General features: G+C 39.5%; 1 protein-coding gene across 2 annotated transcripts in view; it reads left to right on the forward strand.

The window, feature by feature from the left end:
- l2hgdh (L-2-hydroxyglutarate dehydrogenase) overlaps positions 1-18,170 on the forward strand; it is a 28,010-nt gene that overhangs the window by 5,422 nt on the left and 4,418 nt on the right. For both annotated transcript variants that reach the window (XM_067991645.1, XM_067991646.1), the window contains 7 exons: positions 4,214-4,365; positions 5,799-5,930; positions 9,097-9,259; positions 10,825-10,859; positions 13,424-13,591; positions 15,717-15,874; positions 16,520-16,651. In XM_067991645.1, coding sequence (XP_067847746.1) covers positions 4,214-4,365; positions 5,799-5,930; positions 9,097-9,259; positions 10,825-10,859; positions 13,424-13,591; positions 15,717-15,874; positions 16,520-16,651 — 940 coding nt within the window. The remainder of the gene's footprint in view (positions 1-4,213; positions 4,366-5,798; positions 5,931-9,096; positions 9,260-10,824; positions 10,860-13,423; positions 13,592-15,716; positions 15,875-16,519; positions 16,652-18,170) is intronic.

An 18,170-nucleotide genomic window follows, 5' to 3' on the forward strand; every position in this document is an offset into this window, starting at 1 on the left:
TGGGAACACCTCGTTTTTTTCAAAAATTGTTTTCAAATCTCTTCATGGCCTCGCCCCTCCCTATCTCTGTAACCTCCTCCAGCCCTGCAACCCTCCAAGGTCTCTGCGCTCCTCCAGTTCTTGCCTCTTGCACATCCCCAATTTTAATTGCTCCACCATTGACAGACATGCCTTCAGTTGCCTAGGCCCTAAGCTCTGGAATTTCCTGGCTAAACTTCTCCACCTCTCTACCTCTCTCTCCTTTAAGACGCTCCTTAAAACCTATCTCTTTGACCAAGCACCTGTCCTATGTGGCTCGGTGTCAAAATTTGTTTAATAAAGCTCCTGTGAAGAGCCTTGGGATGTTTTATTATGTTAAAGGTGATATATAAATGCAAGTGTGTTGTTGTGTCTATTACTTATTTTAAATTTACTAATCAGAAATGCAATTAGCCACATCTGGATTCCTAATTAGCCATATATGCCATGTGGCTAAACTATTGGACAACACTAGTGTAAGAAGTGATGTAGATTTGGAAGAGATTGTAGAAGTGGGATGGAGTGCATTCAGGGAGGGACCTGTAAATAGATACAGGGTTTTGAAGATGTTGCGTGATAAGTGAGTGGAGCTTTGTGGAAGATAAGACACGGGTGGCGGAGTTCTGGAGTTTATGTAGGGTGGACTCAGGAAAGCTGGCAAGGAAGGCGTTGGGAAAATTGAGACCAGAGATGAGTATGAATGAGGGTTTCAGTGATAATGGGGTGGAACAAGCAATATTTTAAAGATGGAAGTAAATGGTCTTGGTGATTGGACAGGGATTTGAATCTCTGGTCAGGATCCAAGGTTGCCCATTTTTGGGTTGAGCTTGAGTAGGAAAACAGATGGGAACACTGGTTAAAATGTATAATTTCTGGTGGGGCTGAACATGATTGTTTCAGCCTTGCCATTGTTGAGTTGCAAAAAGCTGTGGTTCACAAGAGTTGTATGATTGAGGATGGTGGATAAATGAAGCTGAGTATTGTTGGCATGCATACAAAAATTGACCCGATGCTGATGGATAATGTTGCAATAAATAGATAAAGAATGGGGGAGGGTCAAAGGTGGAGCCCTGAGACACATTGGAGGTGACTGGACATGGGATGAAAAGCCATTTCAACAGATGAGCTGACTGTGTTGGAACAGGCAGGAATAGTACCACATAAGGACAATGAAATAGAGATACAGTAATAGGAGAGGTGGTGTAAGAGGATGCATAGTTGACCATGTTGAAAGTCACAGGAGGACACGAAGGGATAATGCTCCACAGTCACAGTCATACAAAATGTTACTGGTGAATTTGACCAAGTGGGATGGAAGCCAGGTTAAAGGGAATTGAACAGGCAGAAGTAGGCATAGAGTTGGTTGGTGATTATATGTTCCTTAACCTTAGAGAGAAAGAAGAGGTTGGAGATGGAATGGTAGTTTGAAAAGAGGGAGGGGCTGAGATTAGACTTTTTAAGGAGTGAGATGATTACAGCAGTTTTGAAAGGGGAGATAATGTCTGAGGAGAGGGAACAGTTGATGATGTTAGCATAGATTGGGAAAAGGAAGGTTGGCTGAATGAGTCAGGAAGGGATCAAGAAAGCAGGTAGTGGGTCTCATGGAAGAATAGAATCATAGAAAGGTTACAGCATGGAAGGAGGCCATTTGACCCATCGAGTCCGTGCCGGCTCTTTGCAAGAACAATCCAGTTAGTCCTATTCCCCTACCCTATCCCTGCAACGCTGCCAATCTTGTCCTTTCAAGTACTTATACAGTTCCCTTTTGAAAGCCACGATTGATTCTGCCTCCACCACCACCCCCCCCGATCCATTCCAGATCATAACCACTCGCTGTGCAAAAAAGTTTGTCCTCATGTCACCTTTGGTTCTCTTGCCAATCACCTTTAATCTATGCCCTCTGGTTCTTGACTCATCCGCCAATGGGAATAGTTTCTCTCTATCTATTCTGTCCAGGCCCTTCATGATTTTAAATACCTCTATCAAATCTCCTCGCAATCTTCGCTGTTCCAAGGAGAACAACCCCAGCTTCTCCAGTCTAGCCACGTGACTGAAGTCCCTCATCCCTGGAATCATTCTAGTAAATCTTTTCTGCACCCTCTCTCAGCCTTGACATCTTTCCTAAAGTGCGGTGTCCAGAACTGGACACAATACTCAAGTTGTGGTCGAACCAGTGTTTTATAAAGGTTCATCGTGACTTCCTTGCTTTTGTACTCTATGCCTCTATTTATAAAGCCCAGGATCCCATATGCTTTTTAAAAAAATATCTAATTATCCAAAACATGATACAAAAAAAGGAACACAGCAAAAACAGCCCTAGTTACATTTGAACTGCACAACGTTGTCTATGCAATATGATACAAACAATGCCACATCTAGTACATAGGAGAGACAGGGAACAGTCTAAGGATGAGGCTCACTGGGCACCTCAGTGCTATTACAATGAAGGATGTATACAAACCTACCACCTGACATTTCATGGAGCATGGTCTTGAGACCCTGGAGATCATAGTATTGGAGACCAACATGAACTGGACAACCTCACAAAGGAAAAGGAGATATAAGCACTTAATCTTGTGAGGGCTGGAGTGGAGATATGGGAGAAGCTATACAGTGTTGTGAAGTTGGAGCTAAGGGGTGAACTATGGATGGTCAGGGAGGGCAAAGAAGGTGGAGGAGGCTGAGGCAACTGAACAGGTAACCTCAATGAATTTTGGAGAATCCATGAGATTCTCACAACTGGCATCAAATGTACACTTGGAGAGGGCAGAGAAGGGAGTTTGAAGGAGACTGTTAGTAGTGGAAAAGATAAATCAGGAATTTTGTTTGCCCTCAGAATGATCTTCAAGAGGATTTGGCTGGAGTGAGGAGAAGCAATACTGTTTCAAGTCGCTGAGCCAGATTTGGCAATGGCCAACTAGACTTCTTGTACACCATGTGCATTCAAGCCTGTGGCGCTCAGACTGGAGGCAAATGTTTGATATTGTACAGGAGAGTGGTGGGGGTGGGAGATCGTGAGAGATTTGATGGTGATGAAGGTATCAAAAATGGAAGTAAATTGATCAGGTCAATAAAGGCTGCAACTGTTTCCTCTGTTTCTCCTCTTCTCCTCTCCTCTCCCCCCCACCCCCCCCCCCCAAAAAAAAAACCTCATTCCCTAAAAAGCCAACTCTCAACTCTCAACTCCTTCAACTTTGCAAACTACCATCACATCTCCTCATCCTCTCTAAAGTTTGGGAGCATGTCAATGCAAGCTGACTCACTGTCCACCTCTGCCTGTTTGAATGTGAGTGGAGAGCCAGAGAAGTGCAATTGGAGAGTTATTTTTCCAGGGATGAAGCACAATAGTGAAGGGTTTAGAGGCAGACAGGCGAATGTGGATGACAAGGGAAACAAGGAAATGATTAGAAATGGCCTGGACATGATTGAAACCTAGGAGGTCATGAGGCCTTGTGTTATCAGTATGGGTGGGAGAGTTAATATGCAGCATGAGGTTAAGTAAGGACAAAAGAGAAAATAAGTCAGAATAGAGGAGCAGAGGAAATTTATGTGAAGTAATCAAGGATGAGGAGTCATTGGCTGATATATTTAATATATCTTTTACGTGTGCTTTTTTAAAAAGTGGCAAAAGTGAAAGGAACATGTCTGTTTTAACTTGGGGTCCATCAGCAGTGGGAATGTTAGAAACAATTAGCATTTTTGAGTCGTTACAAAAGTTTGATATGGAATTGTTCGGTGGTAAATGATTGTGTAAGGCATTTTGAGATCTTTAGTCTAAAAATTATTAGACAAACTGGGCCAATAATTTAAGTTACTAGTCAAAAGCTGTATTATCCAATTATTTACATTTCAGTACGGGGAGAAGACCTAGCATCCTCTAAGTATCTGTTTTCTCTTTGTCCCTTCTCCCCACCACCACTGCGTAATAAGGTGGTCAAGATCCCTCCGTGTGGGAAATTGATCTAATATAGCAGTGATATTGAGTGCGAGTGCACTGTGCCACCAAATGGCTTAAACTGCACCAATATGTTAGTTTTAATGTATCAATGCAAAGAACAGGACCAGTGTTGTTACCCTTATAATGAGTTTTTTTTCAATAGAGTTCACTTTTTTTCATTAACAATGCAGTAACCAGTTTATGATAAATTTAACCTTTTTGTTTTCTACTGCAACAATTATTTGTCATCCTGTTTAGCTTTCCATCAGAGTGGACACAATAGTGGGGTTATTCACAGTGGAATTTACTATACACCAGGGTCTCTGAAAGCCAAACTCTGTGTGCGGGGTGCTGAACTAAGCTATGCTTATTGTGAGAAGAAAGGTATCCCGTACAAAAGATGCGGCAAAGTGAGTAGTCCTATTGTTCTGTGAATGTTGATCATATTTCTTTTTCTATTGCTGACAATGACTATATGAATGCACCTGCAAATTACTAATACTATTTTATTAGATATAGTTAACTCTGATTTGCAAATGGGCTGCCAAAATTTTACCTTGGAAAACCAAGATACAACTCTGCCTACTATCGATCTACACAGTGAATTAGAACATACATTTTTCAGTTTTGGTACCCAGCATTCTAAGTTGACTATGATAAGCCCTATGATGTGTTGTACCTAAATTTCCAGAAGGCATTTGAAAAAGTTCCACAGGAAAGGCTATTGGCTGTGGTGATTGAGGGTAAATCTTGGATATGATTAAGAAATTGGCTGAAGGGTAGAAAACAACAACTTGTTCAAGGAGTTAGTTTGGGGTAGGGGAGAGTACTGATTCGGGTGCCCAAAAATTGTGTTGGACCAGTACTGTTTCTAATTTACATCAGTGATTTGGACTCGAAACCCAGTACAAATTGTTCAGATTTTCAGGTGATACCAAACCAGGAATCGGCGGAGACCGTTGCAAAATTACAGAATGAGCTGGGTAAAATATGCAAGTGGACAGAGCAATGGAGGATGGAGTTTAATACAGACAAATATGAAGGATTACACATCGGAAGGAAAAATGGGCAACAAACGTACTCTGAATGATGTAAGAAATAGCTAAGGAAGCTGAAAAAGACCTCAGATCTCAGTACACTTGACGGTCAAAACATCCAACTAATGCAGAGTAGCAATCAACATAGCATATGGAATGTTGAACCATGTAGCAAAAACTGTAGAATACAAGTCAGAGGAAATCATAATCAAACTGTACAGTGCTCTGGTGAGACCACACCTTGAGTATTGTGTCCAGTTTTGGTCACGGAGTCACAAGGGAGACTTTTAAGCACTGGAGGCAAGCAGAGAAGAGCTGATCCCCAGCCTGGGGTCTCAGTTGTGAGGAAAGACTGGAGAAACTTGGGCTTTTAAGCTTAGTGGTATACAAGATTGTAAATGATGTGGAAAAGGTAAATCTGGAAAAATTACTTTAAATTAAAATGAGAGCAGAACAAGAAGTTTACGATTAGTAAAAGGAGTTTTAGGACTTTAAGGAAATTGTTCTCACCCAAAGAGTGATCAACACTTGCAATGATCTCCCAGAAGGTTAAGAGGGAAAATCTAATAGAAACCTATTGGAGATTTTTTAAATTATAAAAAATTTTGAGAAGTTTTTTTATACAGAAAATACAAAACTAAACTATTGTGGATGATATGTTGTGTTCCTTTAAATACAGAAAATTAACTTTGAAAAATTCAGCGATTGAAGTATTGAATTTATAATCAGTTGGTAGTTTAACTTTTAGGTTTTATTTTTGTTCTAGATACTATACTTGATTTGTAAATCTCTTATTTTTATTAAAGCTTATTGTTGCTGTTGAGCCAGAAGAAATCTCAAGACTAAAGGCTTTGTATGAACGTGGACTGCAGAACAATGTCCGAGACCTAAAACTTATTGATGAGAAAGAAATCCGAGAACGAGAGCCGTATTGTAGGGTAAAATTTTCTAATTTTTAAAGTTTCCTCTTCTTCCACATGTCTCCTTCCCTGAATGTGCAGGCTCATGCCAGTGTACGGTTCCAAAGTGATGGTCACCCTCTGGCCCTTTAACTAAGTGGCCATTTTTCATAAGTGGCTAGACAGCGATGGTGGGATTTTTGTTTTAATCATTGGTGGCATTATGGTCAAGTCCAATCCTGTCCTTTCCCCAGCATCAAATTGGATCCACTTCATTGTTTTATAAAGGTTTAGCATAACTTCCTTGCTTTTGTACTCTATGCCTCTATTAATAAAGCCCAGGATCCCATATGCTTTTTTAAACAGCCTTCTCAGCTCATCCTACCACCTCCAAAGATTTGTGTGCATCCCCAGGTCTCTGTTCCTGTAACCCCTTTAAAATTGTACCATTTAGTTTATGTTGCCTCTCCACATTGTTCCTACCAAAATATTTCACTTCACACTTCTCTGCATTAAATTTCATCTGCCATGTGTCTGCCCATTTCACCAATCTTCTGTGTCCTCCTGAAGTCTGTTACTAACCTCCACATTGTTTACTACATATCTGAGTTTCATGTCATCTGCAAGCTTTGAAATTATATTCTCTATACCCAAGTCCAGTCTTTAATGTATATCAAAAAGAGCAATGGTCTTAATACCGACCCCTAGGGAACACCATTGTATACTTCCCTCCAGTCTGAAAAACAACCGTTCACCACTGCTCTCTGCTTTCTGTCCCTTAACCAATTTGTATCCACACTGCCACTGTCCCTTTAATTCCATGGGCTTCAATTTTGCTTACAAGTCTATTATGTCCATATACACAACATCAACTGCACTACCTGCATCAACCCTCTCAGTTACTTCATCAAAGAACTGAATCAAGTTAGTCAAATACGATTTTCCTTTAGCAAATCCATGCTGACTTTCATTTATTAGCCCATACTTTTACAAGTGCCAATCAATTTTGTCCCGGATTATTGTCTTTAAACATTTCCCCACCACCGACATTAGGCTGACAGGCCTGTAATTGCTGGGTTTATCCCTCTCCCCTTTTTTGAATGGGGTATAACATTTGCAATCCTCCAGTCCTCTGGCCCCGCCCCCATATCTAAGGAGGATTGGAAGATTGTGGCCAGAGCCTCCGCAATTTCCACCCTTACTTCCCTCTAACTCAGAATGCATCCCATCTAGACCGGGTGATTTTTCTATTTTGAGTACTGTCACCCTTTTAGGTAACTCTTCTTTATCTGTTTTTATCCTATCCAATATCGCATCCACCTCCTTACTGCTACATTGCTATATCATTGCTACATTTCTTCTAAACTCCAGAGAATATAGGCCCATTCTACCCAATACCTCATAGGACAACCTTCTCATCCCCGGAATCAATCTAGTGAACCTTCGTTGCACTTCCTCTAAGGTAATATATCCTTCCTTAAGTAAGGAGACCAAAACTGTACACAGTACTCCAGGTGTGGTCTCACCAAAGTCCTATATCATTGAAACAAGGATACTCTTATACTCCAACCCCCTTGCAATAAAGGCTAACATACCATTTGCCTTCCTAATTATTTGCTGTACCTGAATGTTAAGTTTCGGTGATTCATGTACAAGGACACCCAAATCCCTCTGACTATCAACATTTCTTGGTCTCTCACCTTTTAAAAATATTTTTCCTACCAAAGGGGAAAATTTCACATGTCCCTTCATTATACTTCATCTGCCACCTTCTTGCCCCACTCACTTAACCTGCCTATATACCTTTGCATCCTTCTCACAGCTTACTTTCCCACCTAGCTTTGTATCGTAAGCAAACTTGGCTACATTACATTTGGTCATCTAAGTGATTGATTATATAGTATACAGCTGAGGCCCAAGCACTGATCTTTGAGGCACCCTACTAGTGCTATAATAGTTTCATTGATCAATGCTGCTGCGCAGCCCCCCCCCCTTCCTTCCTTCCCTTCCCTATCTTTCCTGAATACCATGAAGCCTGGAGTATTAAGAACCCAATCCTACCCTTCTTTATCTTTCACTCCTCAATACTGCCCTCTTCCCTGCTCCATCCTGCCCCTTCTTGTTCCTCTCACTTCTTTTCTCTCCTCTCTCCCTCCTTTTCTCTTCTCTGTTTCTTCCTTCTTTCTCCTTCCTCCCTTATCAGTTTCCTCCTTCCCACTTTTCTCTTCCCGCTTTCTTTTTCTTCACTTCCTTCATCTTTCTTGTCCTCATCTTCCCTGAGCATAATATAGATAATGTTGATAAACTACTGGTTATCGTTTCTTAATATCCTCAACCATAAGGGCTTCCATTTCACCCTCCTCTTCCTATTTCTTCTTCTCCAATCCTCTTCCTCCTCATTGTTTCTTTCCACCTGACTCCTCTTCTATGAAGCCATGATACAGATAATGTCCATAAGCCACTGGAGCTTCATAGTTACTGTTTCTTGATAACTGTAAAGGCTTATTTTGCCTCAACGTGCAGATAATCTGTGATAGCAAGCTAATCATTCTCCTGATAGATGCCAAATTCCCAGTGTGAACACATCATTCATCTATCATGTGGATTTTCTTTTTCCTTCCCACCTCTAGCATTCTCTCTCTCTCACATAAATGCCTTGTTGCATTAGTCTCGCTTCCACTGCCTCTGTGCCTTCCTTACGTTTTTAATCCTGCATCACCAAGGTCAGTGTTGGCTTAAACTTCATTGTTGGCTTCAGATCATGGGCCAATCAGATAGTAAAAAAAAGTGACAATCTGCAGAACTCAAATCTGTTTGACTGATTTTTGCTTTTGTTGTTTTTTGTATTTTATCTTCGATATTTGCTCTTCTGTTTACATATGTTGTGTTCTCAATGTAATTGTGTAATTATTTTTGATAAAAGTTAATTTAACAAATGGAAGCCAGACTTACAGAATTTTAATTTGTTTTCCTTTGAATATAAAGTTTTAATTTGATGAAAAATGATATATTTTCATTAAATATTATTAACCTACGACTTACAGGCTCAAACAAAAAAGCTGCTCTGTTTTAAAGGAAAAAAGCTATTTTAATGCGAAAGTACATTAGCGAAGGAATGGAAGATGCTAGTAGCACAAAAACAATCTATGATAATTTGTACTGAATTTTCATGGATAACAGTTTCTACTTCTTCATTGTAATGTAGGGTTTGATGGCTTTGGATTCTCCAAACACAGGCATCGTAGATTGGAGAGAGGTGGCCCTCTCATATGCAAAAGATTTTTGTGAAATGGGTGGGACTATAGCAACGCAGTTTGAAGCAACTGACTTTCAGATAACTAAGGAAAGTCCTGGAGGCTGTACAGATGGTAAGGACTACCCACAATTCCTGGTGTCATGTCACTGAACAGATCATTTGCAGTTTGTGACCCTTTAGGCACAGTTGTTAAAATGGAAGTGAAGCAAACAAATACCCTCATAAAGGAGATAGTATACCCCCTAAATTGGAGCAGGGAACTGCTGATATCTCAACTATCCTCTTAAAAGGCAGTAAGATAGTGAAGTGACACTAAAGACTGTGTTGCAGTTAAAGGACTTCTTGATTCTAACACCGCATTTATATTAGAGAACCACTTTTTCATAATGTGATCAAGTTGTAACATGCTCTGAATCACAAGTTGGCCATTCACATTGTGGTGTGGATCTAGAGCATTGACCATAACACTGAAGTGCATGTATGATCTTGTGAATGTGCAGTTGATCAAAAGTCATATTCATGACTTTAGGGAAGGTCCACAGCCAGAAACATAAAGTCTGAGGAAGGCCGGTATGGGGTCAACAATGTATAAACTTCATTACTGGTTTGCACAGATGGGCTGGGAGCTTGGTCTACTTGGTAACGAAAGGTGACCTGCACCATTGGACATGTCTGTTGAAGTTTACAATTGCAGTTTTTTACCTCTAGAGGCAGGGAATAAAACCAAATTTGTGAATTGGGTTTTGTGCCTTTGGAGACATTTATGCCATCTCATTTATACTATGGAAGAGCCTCTGACAGAATGTTTGCTGTCAGAAGTAATTTCATAGTCTAATTGGAGTTTATGTATGCTTATTTAGGAAGTAGGCATTGTATGCAATGTAAAAATATCAGACAAATGGAAGTTAATATTGACACATGAGGAAACTTCATTAAAAATGTGTGGCAACATTTTAGACAAATGGACACTGACAACGTAAGTTAGCATGCCGTCCTTTTGTGTCTGATGTGATAAAATTGCTCTTGCTTGCATTTTTATTACAAATTTAAACATTTAACCTCGTGACTTCAGACCTCACGGCATAAAACTGAACACAAGTTATTACTAAAATTTGCAGTCTGAGTGGATGTCTAGTGTGGGAATTGGAAAAAAGTCAAGACTATTCCAGTAGGGAATGCTCTTCTAAAAGAGGGATCAAGGTACTGCTGAGATGAAGTAGAGGGAATTAAGTCTCCATCTATTCTGTGCAATACCTGACCCAGCAGTACTGGATGCCCAAAAATGGAAAATGCATTCCATTCCCCAACATGAATATACTTCAAAAAACAAAATGCTTCATGAATATTCTTCATCTCGATGAGCACAATATTCACCAAAAATAAATTTGAAAATAAACTTAAGTTTTGCTTAACAATCACAACTTAAAGCAGATGCATTTTAAATAATTTACATTTAACTTGATTATCAGTATAACTTGCACCATAAAATGTGCTAAAGCTATTTTTAGTTGATATGCTTGTTCTTTGAGATGCATAACTGTTGTCGTTTGTAAAGTTTTACCTCTTAAAGACGTAACTCTGTAAGTACCATGTGAATGAAGTTCAGCATTATTAATGTGGTCCAAAGTAGCCTAATATTCCTGTACTTTGATTAGAGAGATTCTTTTTTTGTTCTAGGTCTAAAATTTCCAATAACAATCAAGAGTTTGAAGGTAAAGTGTTTTTATTACATAAAATTAAGCAAGATGGTAGACATAATATTGAATAACTCCATAATATTGAATAGACATAATACTGGCAATACATTTCCCAGCTTAATTTATAACAAATCAAAAATTGCCTTTATTTTTCAGTAATTAACCCAACTGCATGTTATCTAAGAAAATGAGAAATAGGGAGGGAGGGGTACAGTGATTTTGGACATTGAGACCTGGGTATGAATGCAGCTCATGATTAGGTACAGACTCCTTTCTCTGCTGGCTGCAGCGGTTGGCATGAAAGTATTTAGGGCAGGCTCAATCCAATTCTCAGAAAATAGAGGACCACAGCATGAAACTGTTCATAATTCAGCGTGAGTTGACAATCTCACTGCAAAAGGCAAGAAGAATGGGTATTGTGAAAAATCTCATACAGCTGTAGTAAGAAGGTGCCTATCTGAGGTTGGAGTTGAGGCAGAATAGAGGCAGCTTTACATCTATTTATACTTGACATACTCAGCTTGGGAATGCTTGATGCTGACACTGGTTGACAAGGATTGGAAAATATTGCATTCCTGATCATAAATGTTTAGGCATTTGTGACCTTGATTGTATAAACTTTTTGGTAAATTTCTGAGATACGTTACAGTAACTTACACTTTTATATGGAGCTTTTAACATAGCAGAAGTTGCTCCACAGGGTTAGAGTGGTCAAAAAGGCTGGTTTTGAAGAGGCATTTGAAGGTGGGGAAAGAGGTGAAGCCAGGTAGAGGGCTTTTGGGAGAATTCTAGAGAGCAGGGCCATGCCTGCTGAATGCTCTGCCATAGACAGTGTAAGTGGGCTGGTGGAGGCACAAGAATGGTGACTCACAGTAGTCCAGACTCTGAAGAGCAAGGTTGCACCTTTCAACGTGGGGCTGTTGGGATTTGCAGGGGTAGGGTGAACTGAGACCATACAGGGATTTCCACATGAGGTTAAAAATTTTGAATTCAGTGCACTGGAGGATGCAAAGACAGTGGTAGCTGTCGAGGAAAGAGATGATAGGTGAGCACGATTTAGTATAGAATTCTGGATGAATTGGAGTTTGTATAGGGACGAACTCAAGACACCAGGAAGGAGACCTTTGGAAAAATCAAGGGACTGGATGGGACAAAGGCATGAGCGAGTGTTTCAGCAGTGATGGGGCTACGGTCGATGCCAAGGTGGTTGATTATTGCAGAGGTGGGACTAGATGGTTTTGGTAATGGAATAAATGTGGGGCTGAAGCTCACTTCAGTGTTGCAGCGAATGTTGGGATTGAAGCGCGGGGTTGGACAGGACATTAAGTTTGTGTACTATCAGCTTCAACCTTATCGAGCAGTGCGTGTATGTGGTATATTTAGGTTCACTAGTTTGCTCATGCTCACTGTCTAGGTTCACACATGAGGAATGACCAATTTTAGGAGATACTGGAGGCCTGCTGGCACTTACTCCAGGACTGATTACCAAGGAGGAGATGGGGAGTTATCCAAGTTGTTTTTAGTGTGTCTCCCTCTCCCTTTTATCCCATTTGTAGGATGTGTCTTTCCTGCTCAATGGCTTCCTAGACAGGTCAAGCTGTGATATGTACTTCTTTATGGAAAATCTGCATTTTGAGTCAAAATCTCACCATTATGTTCAATTTATTTCTTCCAAATTTCTCCCCAAGTATCACTACCATCTCTGCTGGAATCTATTCCACCCAAATGGACATTTTTCATATGTGAGTTTGGACAGTAGGTGTTAGTAGACAATTGAATCAAGCAGAACATTGTAGCAATCTCTATCCTGCCCTTCCCAGACATCCAAAAATGCACATTTTCATACTGGATAAACCAGGGCACGAACCTAGCCTGTGTTTTCCCCCCAAGGACACTGAGGGCAATTGTAATGTCTCTTACACCATTTTAGTTGTAAACAATTTTACAACACCAAGTTATAGTCCAGCAATTTTATTTTAAATTCACAAGCTTTCGGAGGCTTCCTCCTTCGTCAGGTGAACGATGTGAAAATGAAATCCTCGAAATGAAATCGCATTTATAATTCACAGAACAATGCTTGGTGAGTACAGACAGTTTTTTCAACTGCCCGTTGCCAAGGCAATCAGTGTGCAGACAGACAGGTGTTACCTGCCAGGTCTCACAGAATATACAAATCACCAAAAAAAAACAACAAACAAAAAAAAAACAGAGATAGAGAGGTAGAAACATAGAAAAGACAGCAACTGACCCGTTATATTAAAAACAGATAACATTTGTTCGCTGGTGGGGTAACGTGTAGCGTGACATGAACCATTTTAGTTGAGAGTGACCAGCTGAACACAGACCTAGGTGCAAAGCTGGGACCGTCCTCGCTGTATGGCACAGCTGCTCACTTCCTCAAACAACTGTGTTAACTTTTAAAGAATTTATATTGGGTCTTTTTCAATTCAAAGCTAACTAAAAGAACCACATGGGAAAGGTCAACAATAAAAGCTAATGTAACACACACCATCACGTGACTCACACTTATTCAGTTTAATTGGTAAGTATTGCAGTTGTATGTGATTTTATTTTAACAGGGAACTGCCATACGATGCAGCTACGTTCTGACGTGTGGAGGTCTCTATTCAGACAGACTATCGGAGAAATCGGGCTGTAGTAGCGAACCACGTATTGTGCCTTTTCGGGGAGATTACTTGGTGCTAAAACCAGAAAAGCACTATTTAGTCAAAGGCAACATTTATCCTGTAAGTATTTGGGATGTATATGCAGTTAACAAATTTATTTAGCCTTGAGCAACCACACAAGATTGTATATTTTTTAAATCTCTTGTTTTTCCTTTCTCATATAATGCAGCATTGAACAATTGGGTACAAATATTGAAATACATGTTTTGGGGAGGGGGGTGTGGAATCCTAGCCAGAAGGAGAAGTTCCAATGCTGCACGTCACTCAAATACCCTTGCCTCATTTGGATATAAACTCTAATTTCTATCCAGCTGACTAGATGGAACACTGTGGTGAGCTTTGTTTTTAGTGAGATAAAAATGCATTCCTCTCAAACAATTGCTGCAGTTCCAATTTCAGCTGAACAGTCACAAAAAATTGAATTAAAGTATGAAATTTCTTACCCAGCTCCATTTCTGATTCGTGCATTCTCAAAACGTAAATGTATTTTGTACAATGTATTCCTGTTACTTTGTTGTTGTCTCTTTTGAAATCTACTGATTGGCAATAATTCTTGGCACTTCAATTATATGTACTTGTACAAATTAATTGAACAACTTTTATATTTGGATTACCACTGTTAATGATCTAAAATTGATATTGTGAGTAGGCATTTTATCAATGTTTTCCTCAATGGTGCTCTTCATTCTGGTGCCTGCTGAGTTAATTCTGTCTATTTTTCGTATTGACATAATTTAGAGAATATTTTATTTTCAAGTGTAGAATCCAGCCTTTATTGGCTAGAGAAGAGGAAGCATTGTGGCAATTGGCCTACAAAGACAGGAAAATGGGAGAAAGGCTCTGGAAAAAGCCCAAAATCTAGACCTATTGTGGTAAAAGTTGAGGCTTGCTAATTATATTTTTGATCCTGGAAGCTAAAGGAGTAAAATGCTGAAAAAGAATATTGTTCTTTCAAAGGCAACAATGTAAAATTGTTTCATTTGTTTTATTAAAACTAGGTTATTGTAACAAAAGTAGGTAGGACTTAAAATATTTTTACAAGAAAAAAATGTAGTAAAATTAGATCTCTTGTGGAGCAACCCATCTCTGGTCTTTTTGTGCATAATTTTATTTTGTTTCACCAAAAATACAAATAGCTTTAATAAGATGACTCTTTTAATAGTTTAGGGAAATTTTAGTTATTTTGGAATTGCTTTTTCACTAACATTAATATTTAAAACTGTTAACGCTGATGTTTTTTTTTCTTTATGAAATAAAGCAGTACTCTAGACTTGAACACTTAGTTTCAAGCAGAATCATTCATGCCCTTAACAATTTGCCTTCTAATTTGCTGGAAAATGTTCTTGTTGAAAATAATGTAAATTCCTAGGAGCTAAACAAAATAATCTGAATACATTGGCCCCAAAATGCTTGAGTTCGTAGAGGGTGTAAAGGAAGATGTCCATCTGGTAGACTAGGAGTTTGGGGTGGAACCAGGTTGTGCTGGGATTGCCTCTGCCATTTACATTGCCCCTTTAAATTCTAGTGGGAGGGGACATGAGCAGATCTTCCTCCTGTCCCCTACATGTCAATTGGGTGTATCTGAGGGACACTTGCAGTGTGTTGATCTTGCAGGTTGACCAAATTATTATTGGTTTTAATTGTCTCCTCTCTCATGAAGGCAATTGAAGGGCTCTTTTTAAACTCTGATTTTAAAGCTGGCTTTTTACAGGTTACAGTTATACAGTAATGTGTACAAAGCAAGGTAATTGGAGGCATGCTGAACTGATGCTGTTTTTGTTTATCTACTCATCTTGTATTGCTATAAATTTCTTCATAATGATTCATAATGTGCAACATACCAGCTTTATGAATGCCATTATATATTAAAAATCAGTAATGAGAATTTCTTTGCAATTTAACAAACCAAGTAAAATGGCACTTTTAGATAAATGCTTCTCTTTCCATAAATGGTAAACTGTAGCTAGTGTGATTGTATTGCTTATGGTTAGGCTCTTGCCATTGCAATACAATAGACCAAATCCCACTGAGCTCCATATCAAAAAAGCCTTTTGTTGGAGAAATTGTGTCCGGTCCTTTTGGTTTTTGTTTGTTTAAGTACTCAATCAGAATGAAAAGTGTTCCTTCGGGATTCTTTGGATATTTCTATTATGAGCCTTTAAACTGTCTGTCTTTCTTTTGATAGGTTCCAGACCCAAACTTTCCTTTCCTTGGTGTGCACTTTACACCCAGAATGGATGGTAGTGTCTGGCTTGGGCCCAATGCAGTTTTGGCATTTAAACGGGAAGGTTACAATGTTTTTGACTTTGACCTGCGCGATTTTACAGATGCAGTATGCTATAGGTATGCACAAATTTCAGACCTGAATCTTTGCAATATATTAACGGAGTCGTCAAGTATTTAATTTCAAAACTGCATCTTTCAACATTGACTAAACCATTAAATCTCCAGTTCATTCTCTTTAGGGTGCAAACCATTAATTAGATTTATTCATTAGCTGTAAACTGTAAGTTTCTCACGATGAAAACTATTCCTGTTGCAGTTCAAAGCACACTTTCCGATCGCATTCTTAATCACTTGAAGTAAACTGTTTTTAAGAATTTGTTGTCTGTCTTTGCCTTGACACCTACTGGTGATTTTTTTTTAAAAAAGAAAATCAAAAATTTGCATCACATGTGAATGCTAACTATGTATTTTTTTTTAACAATAACACAAGATGGATTGCCTTTGAAGGATGTAACACATCTTGGGGTTCATATATCATACTTCCTTCAATAACTATTTTTAACCTATAGTGTTACACATATACATTTGGATGAAAATTTAAATATTAAAATAAAAGCAGTTTGATCATATGTTATTTTTATAAAATAACAATTCTTAGTACATTAAAGTTTGGAAGTGGGTACCAATTTATATCGAGATCTTCAATTAATTTTTGAGATTGTCAGAAAGTTATAAAAAATGTCTCCACTTTTTCTTTACCAGTGGGGTTCAAAAGCTTGTACTGAGAAATATAGCATTTGGTGTAAATGAAATGTACAGAGGAATCGTCACCCATGCCCAAGTGAAACAGCTTCAGCGGTACATACCAAACCTCAATGCCGATGATGTCATGAGGTGAGTAGCAAGAATGTATGAAGCACATTGAATCTCAACAATTACTGTTGACTACAGCATTCTTATGTGGGAAAAGACCCCTTCTAAATTCAGTGCATTGCTTTTTTCTTAATATCTAGCCATCACAACCAACTTATTCAAATAATTTGATTAAGGGCCTGATTTTTCTTTTTAAATGCAAAATTTGTGTACTACTTATGCTTCTGTGCTGTTCTCAGAACTGTTGGGATTAATGAAGTTCAGAGACTTAGGAGTCTTAGTAGGCGAGATGCTTAACATGTCCAACCAATGTAGGGCAACAATCAACAAAGCCAATAAAATATTCAACTACATAGCCAGAACAGTAGAATACAAGTCATAAGAGGTCATGATCAAAGTGTACATGGCTCTGATTACACAGCTCCGTAAGCGCACTGCTTAGTTCTGGTTCCTGAGAACCAAGGGAGGCATTCAAGTGCAGGAGACAGTGCAGAGAAGAGCCATAAGGCTGATCCCTAATGTAGAAGGTCTGGGTTATAAGGAAAGACTGGAGAAACTTGGGCTTTTGAGTCTGAAGGATGATCTTCTAGAAGTATACAAGACAGTTAAGGGTATGGGAAAGGTAAATCTGAAATATTTATAGCTAGATTCCAGAGCATAGTGCCTAGACATTTGAAGGCACAGACATCAATGATGGGGCGAAAGGAGTGGGGCACGAGATGTCAGAGATGGAATATCAGAGTTCTCGGAGGGTTCTATGGCTAGAGCAGGTTACAGAGATAGGGAAGAGTGAGCCATGGAGGGATTTAAACACGAGGATGAGAATTTAAAATTTGAGGCATTGAGGGACTGGGAGCCAATCTAGATCAACAAGGACAGAGGAGATGGATGAGTGGGACATGGTGCGGGAATAGGATGACGGCAGTAGAGTTTTGGATGAGCTGAAATTTATAGAGGGTGGAGAATGGGCTGCTGGCCAGAAGAGCATTGGAATAGCTGAGTCTGGATGTGGCAAAGGCATTAAAGATTTCAGCAGCAGATAGGCTACGGCAGGAGTGGAGGCAGGCTACATTACAAAGGTGGAAGTAGGTGGTCTTTATGATGGATAAGATATGGGGTTGAAAGCTCAGCTCAGGTTCAGATAGGACACTGAGGTTGCAAATAATCTGGCTCAACTGAGACAGTAGCCTGGAGGGGATAGGATCAGTGGCAAGGGTACAGAGTTTATGGCAGGAGTTAAAGATGATGGTTTGGCCTTCCCAATGTTTAACTAGAAAATTATGGCTCATCCAGGATTGTATGTTGCACAAGCAATCTGACAACACTGAGGCAGTGAAAGTCGAGGGAAGTGGTGGAGAGAGTGAGCTGGGTGTCGTCAGCAGACATGTAAACTCTGACTCCATATCTTCAGATGATGATGCTGAGGGGCAGATGAGGAATAGAAGGGGCCAAGGATAGATCCTTGGGGGACTCCAGAGGTAACAGTGCAGAGGTGGGAAGAGAAGCCATTGCTGCAGATGCTCTGGCCACAGTTGAATAG

This window comes from Heptranchias perlo, chromosome 10 (genome assembly GCF_035084215.1).
Source record: "Heptranchias perlo isolate sHepPer1 chromosome 10, sHepPer1.hap1, whole genome shotgun sequence".
NCBI lineage: Eukaryota > Metazoa > Chordata > Chondrichthyes > Hexanchiformes > Hexanchidae > Heptranchias > Heptranchias perlo.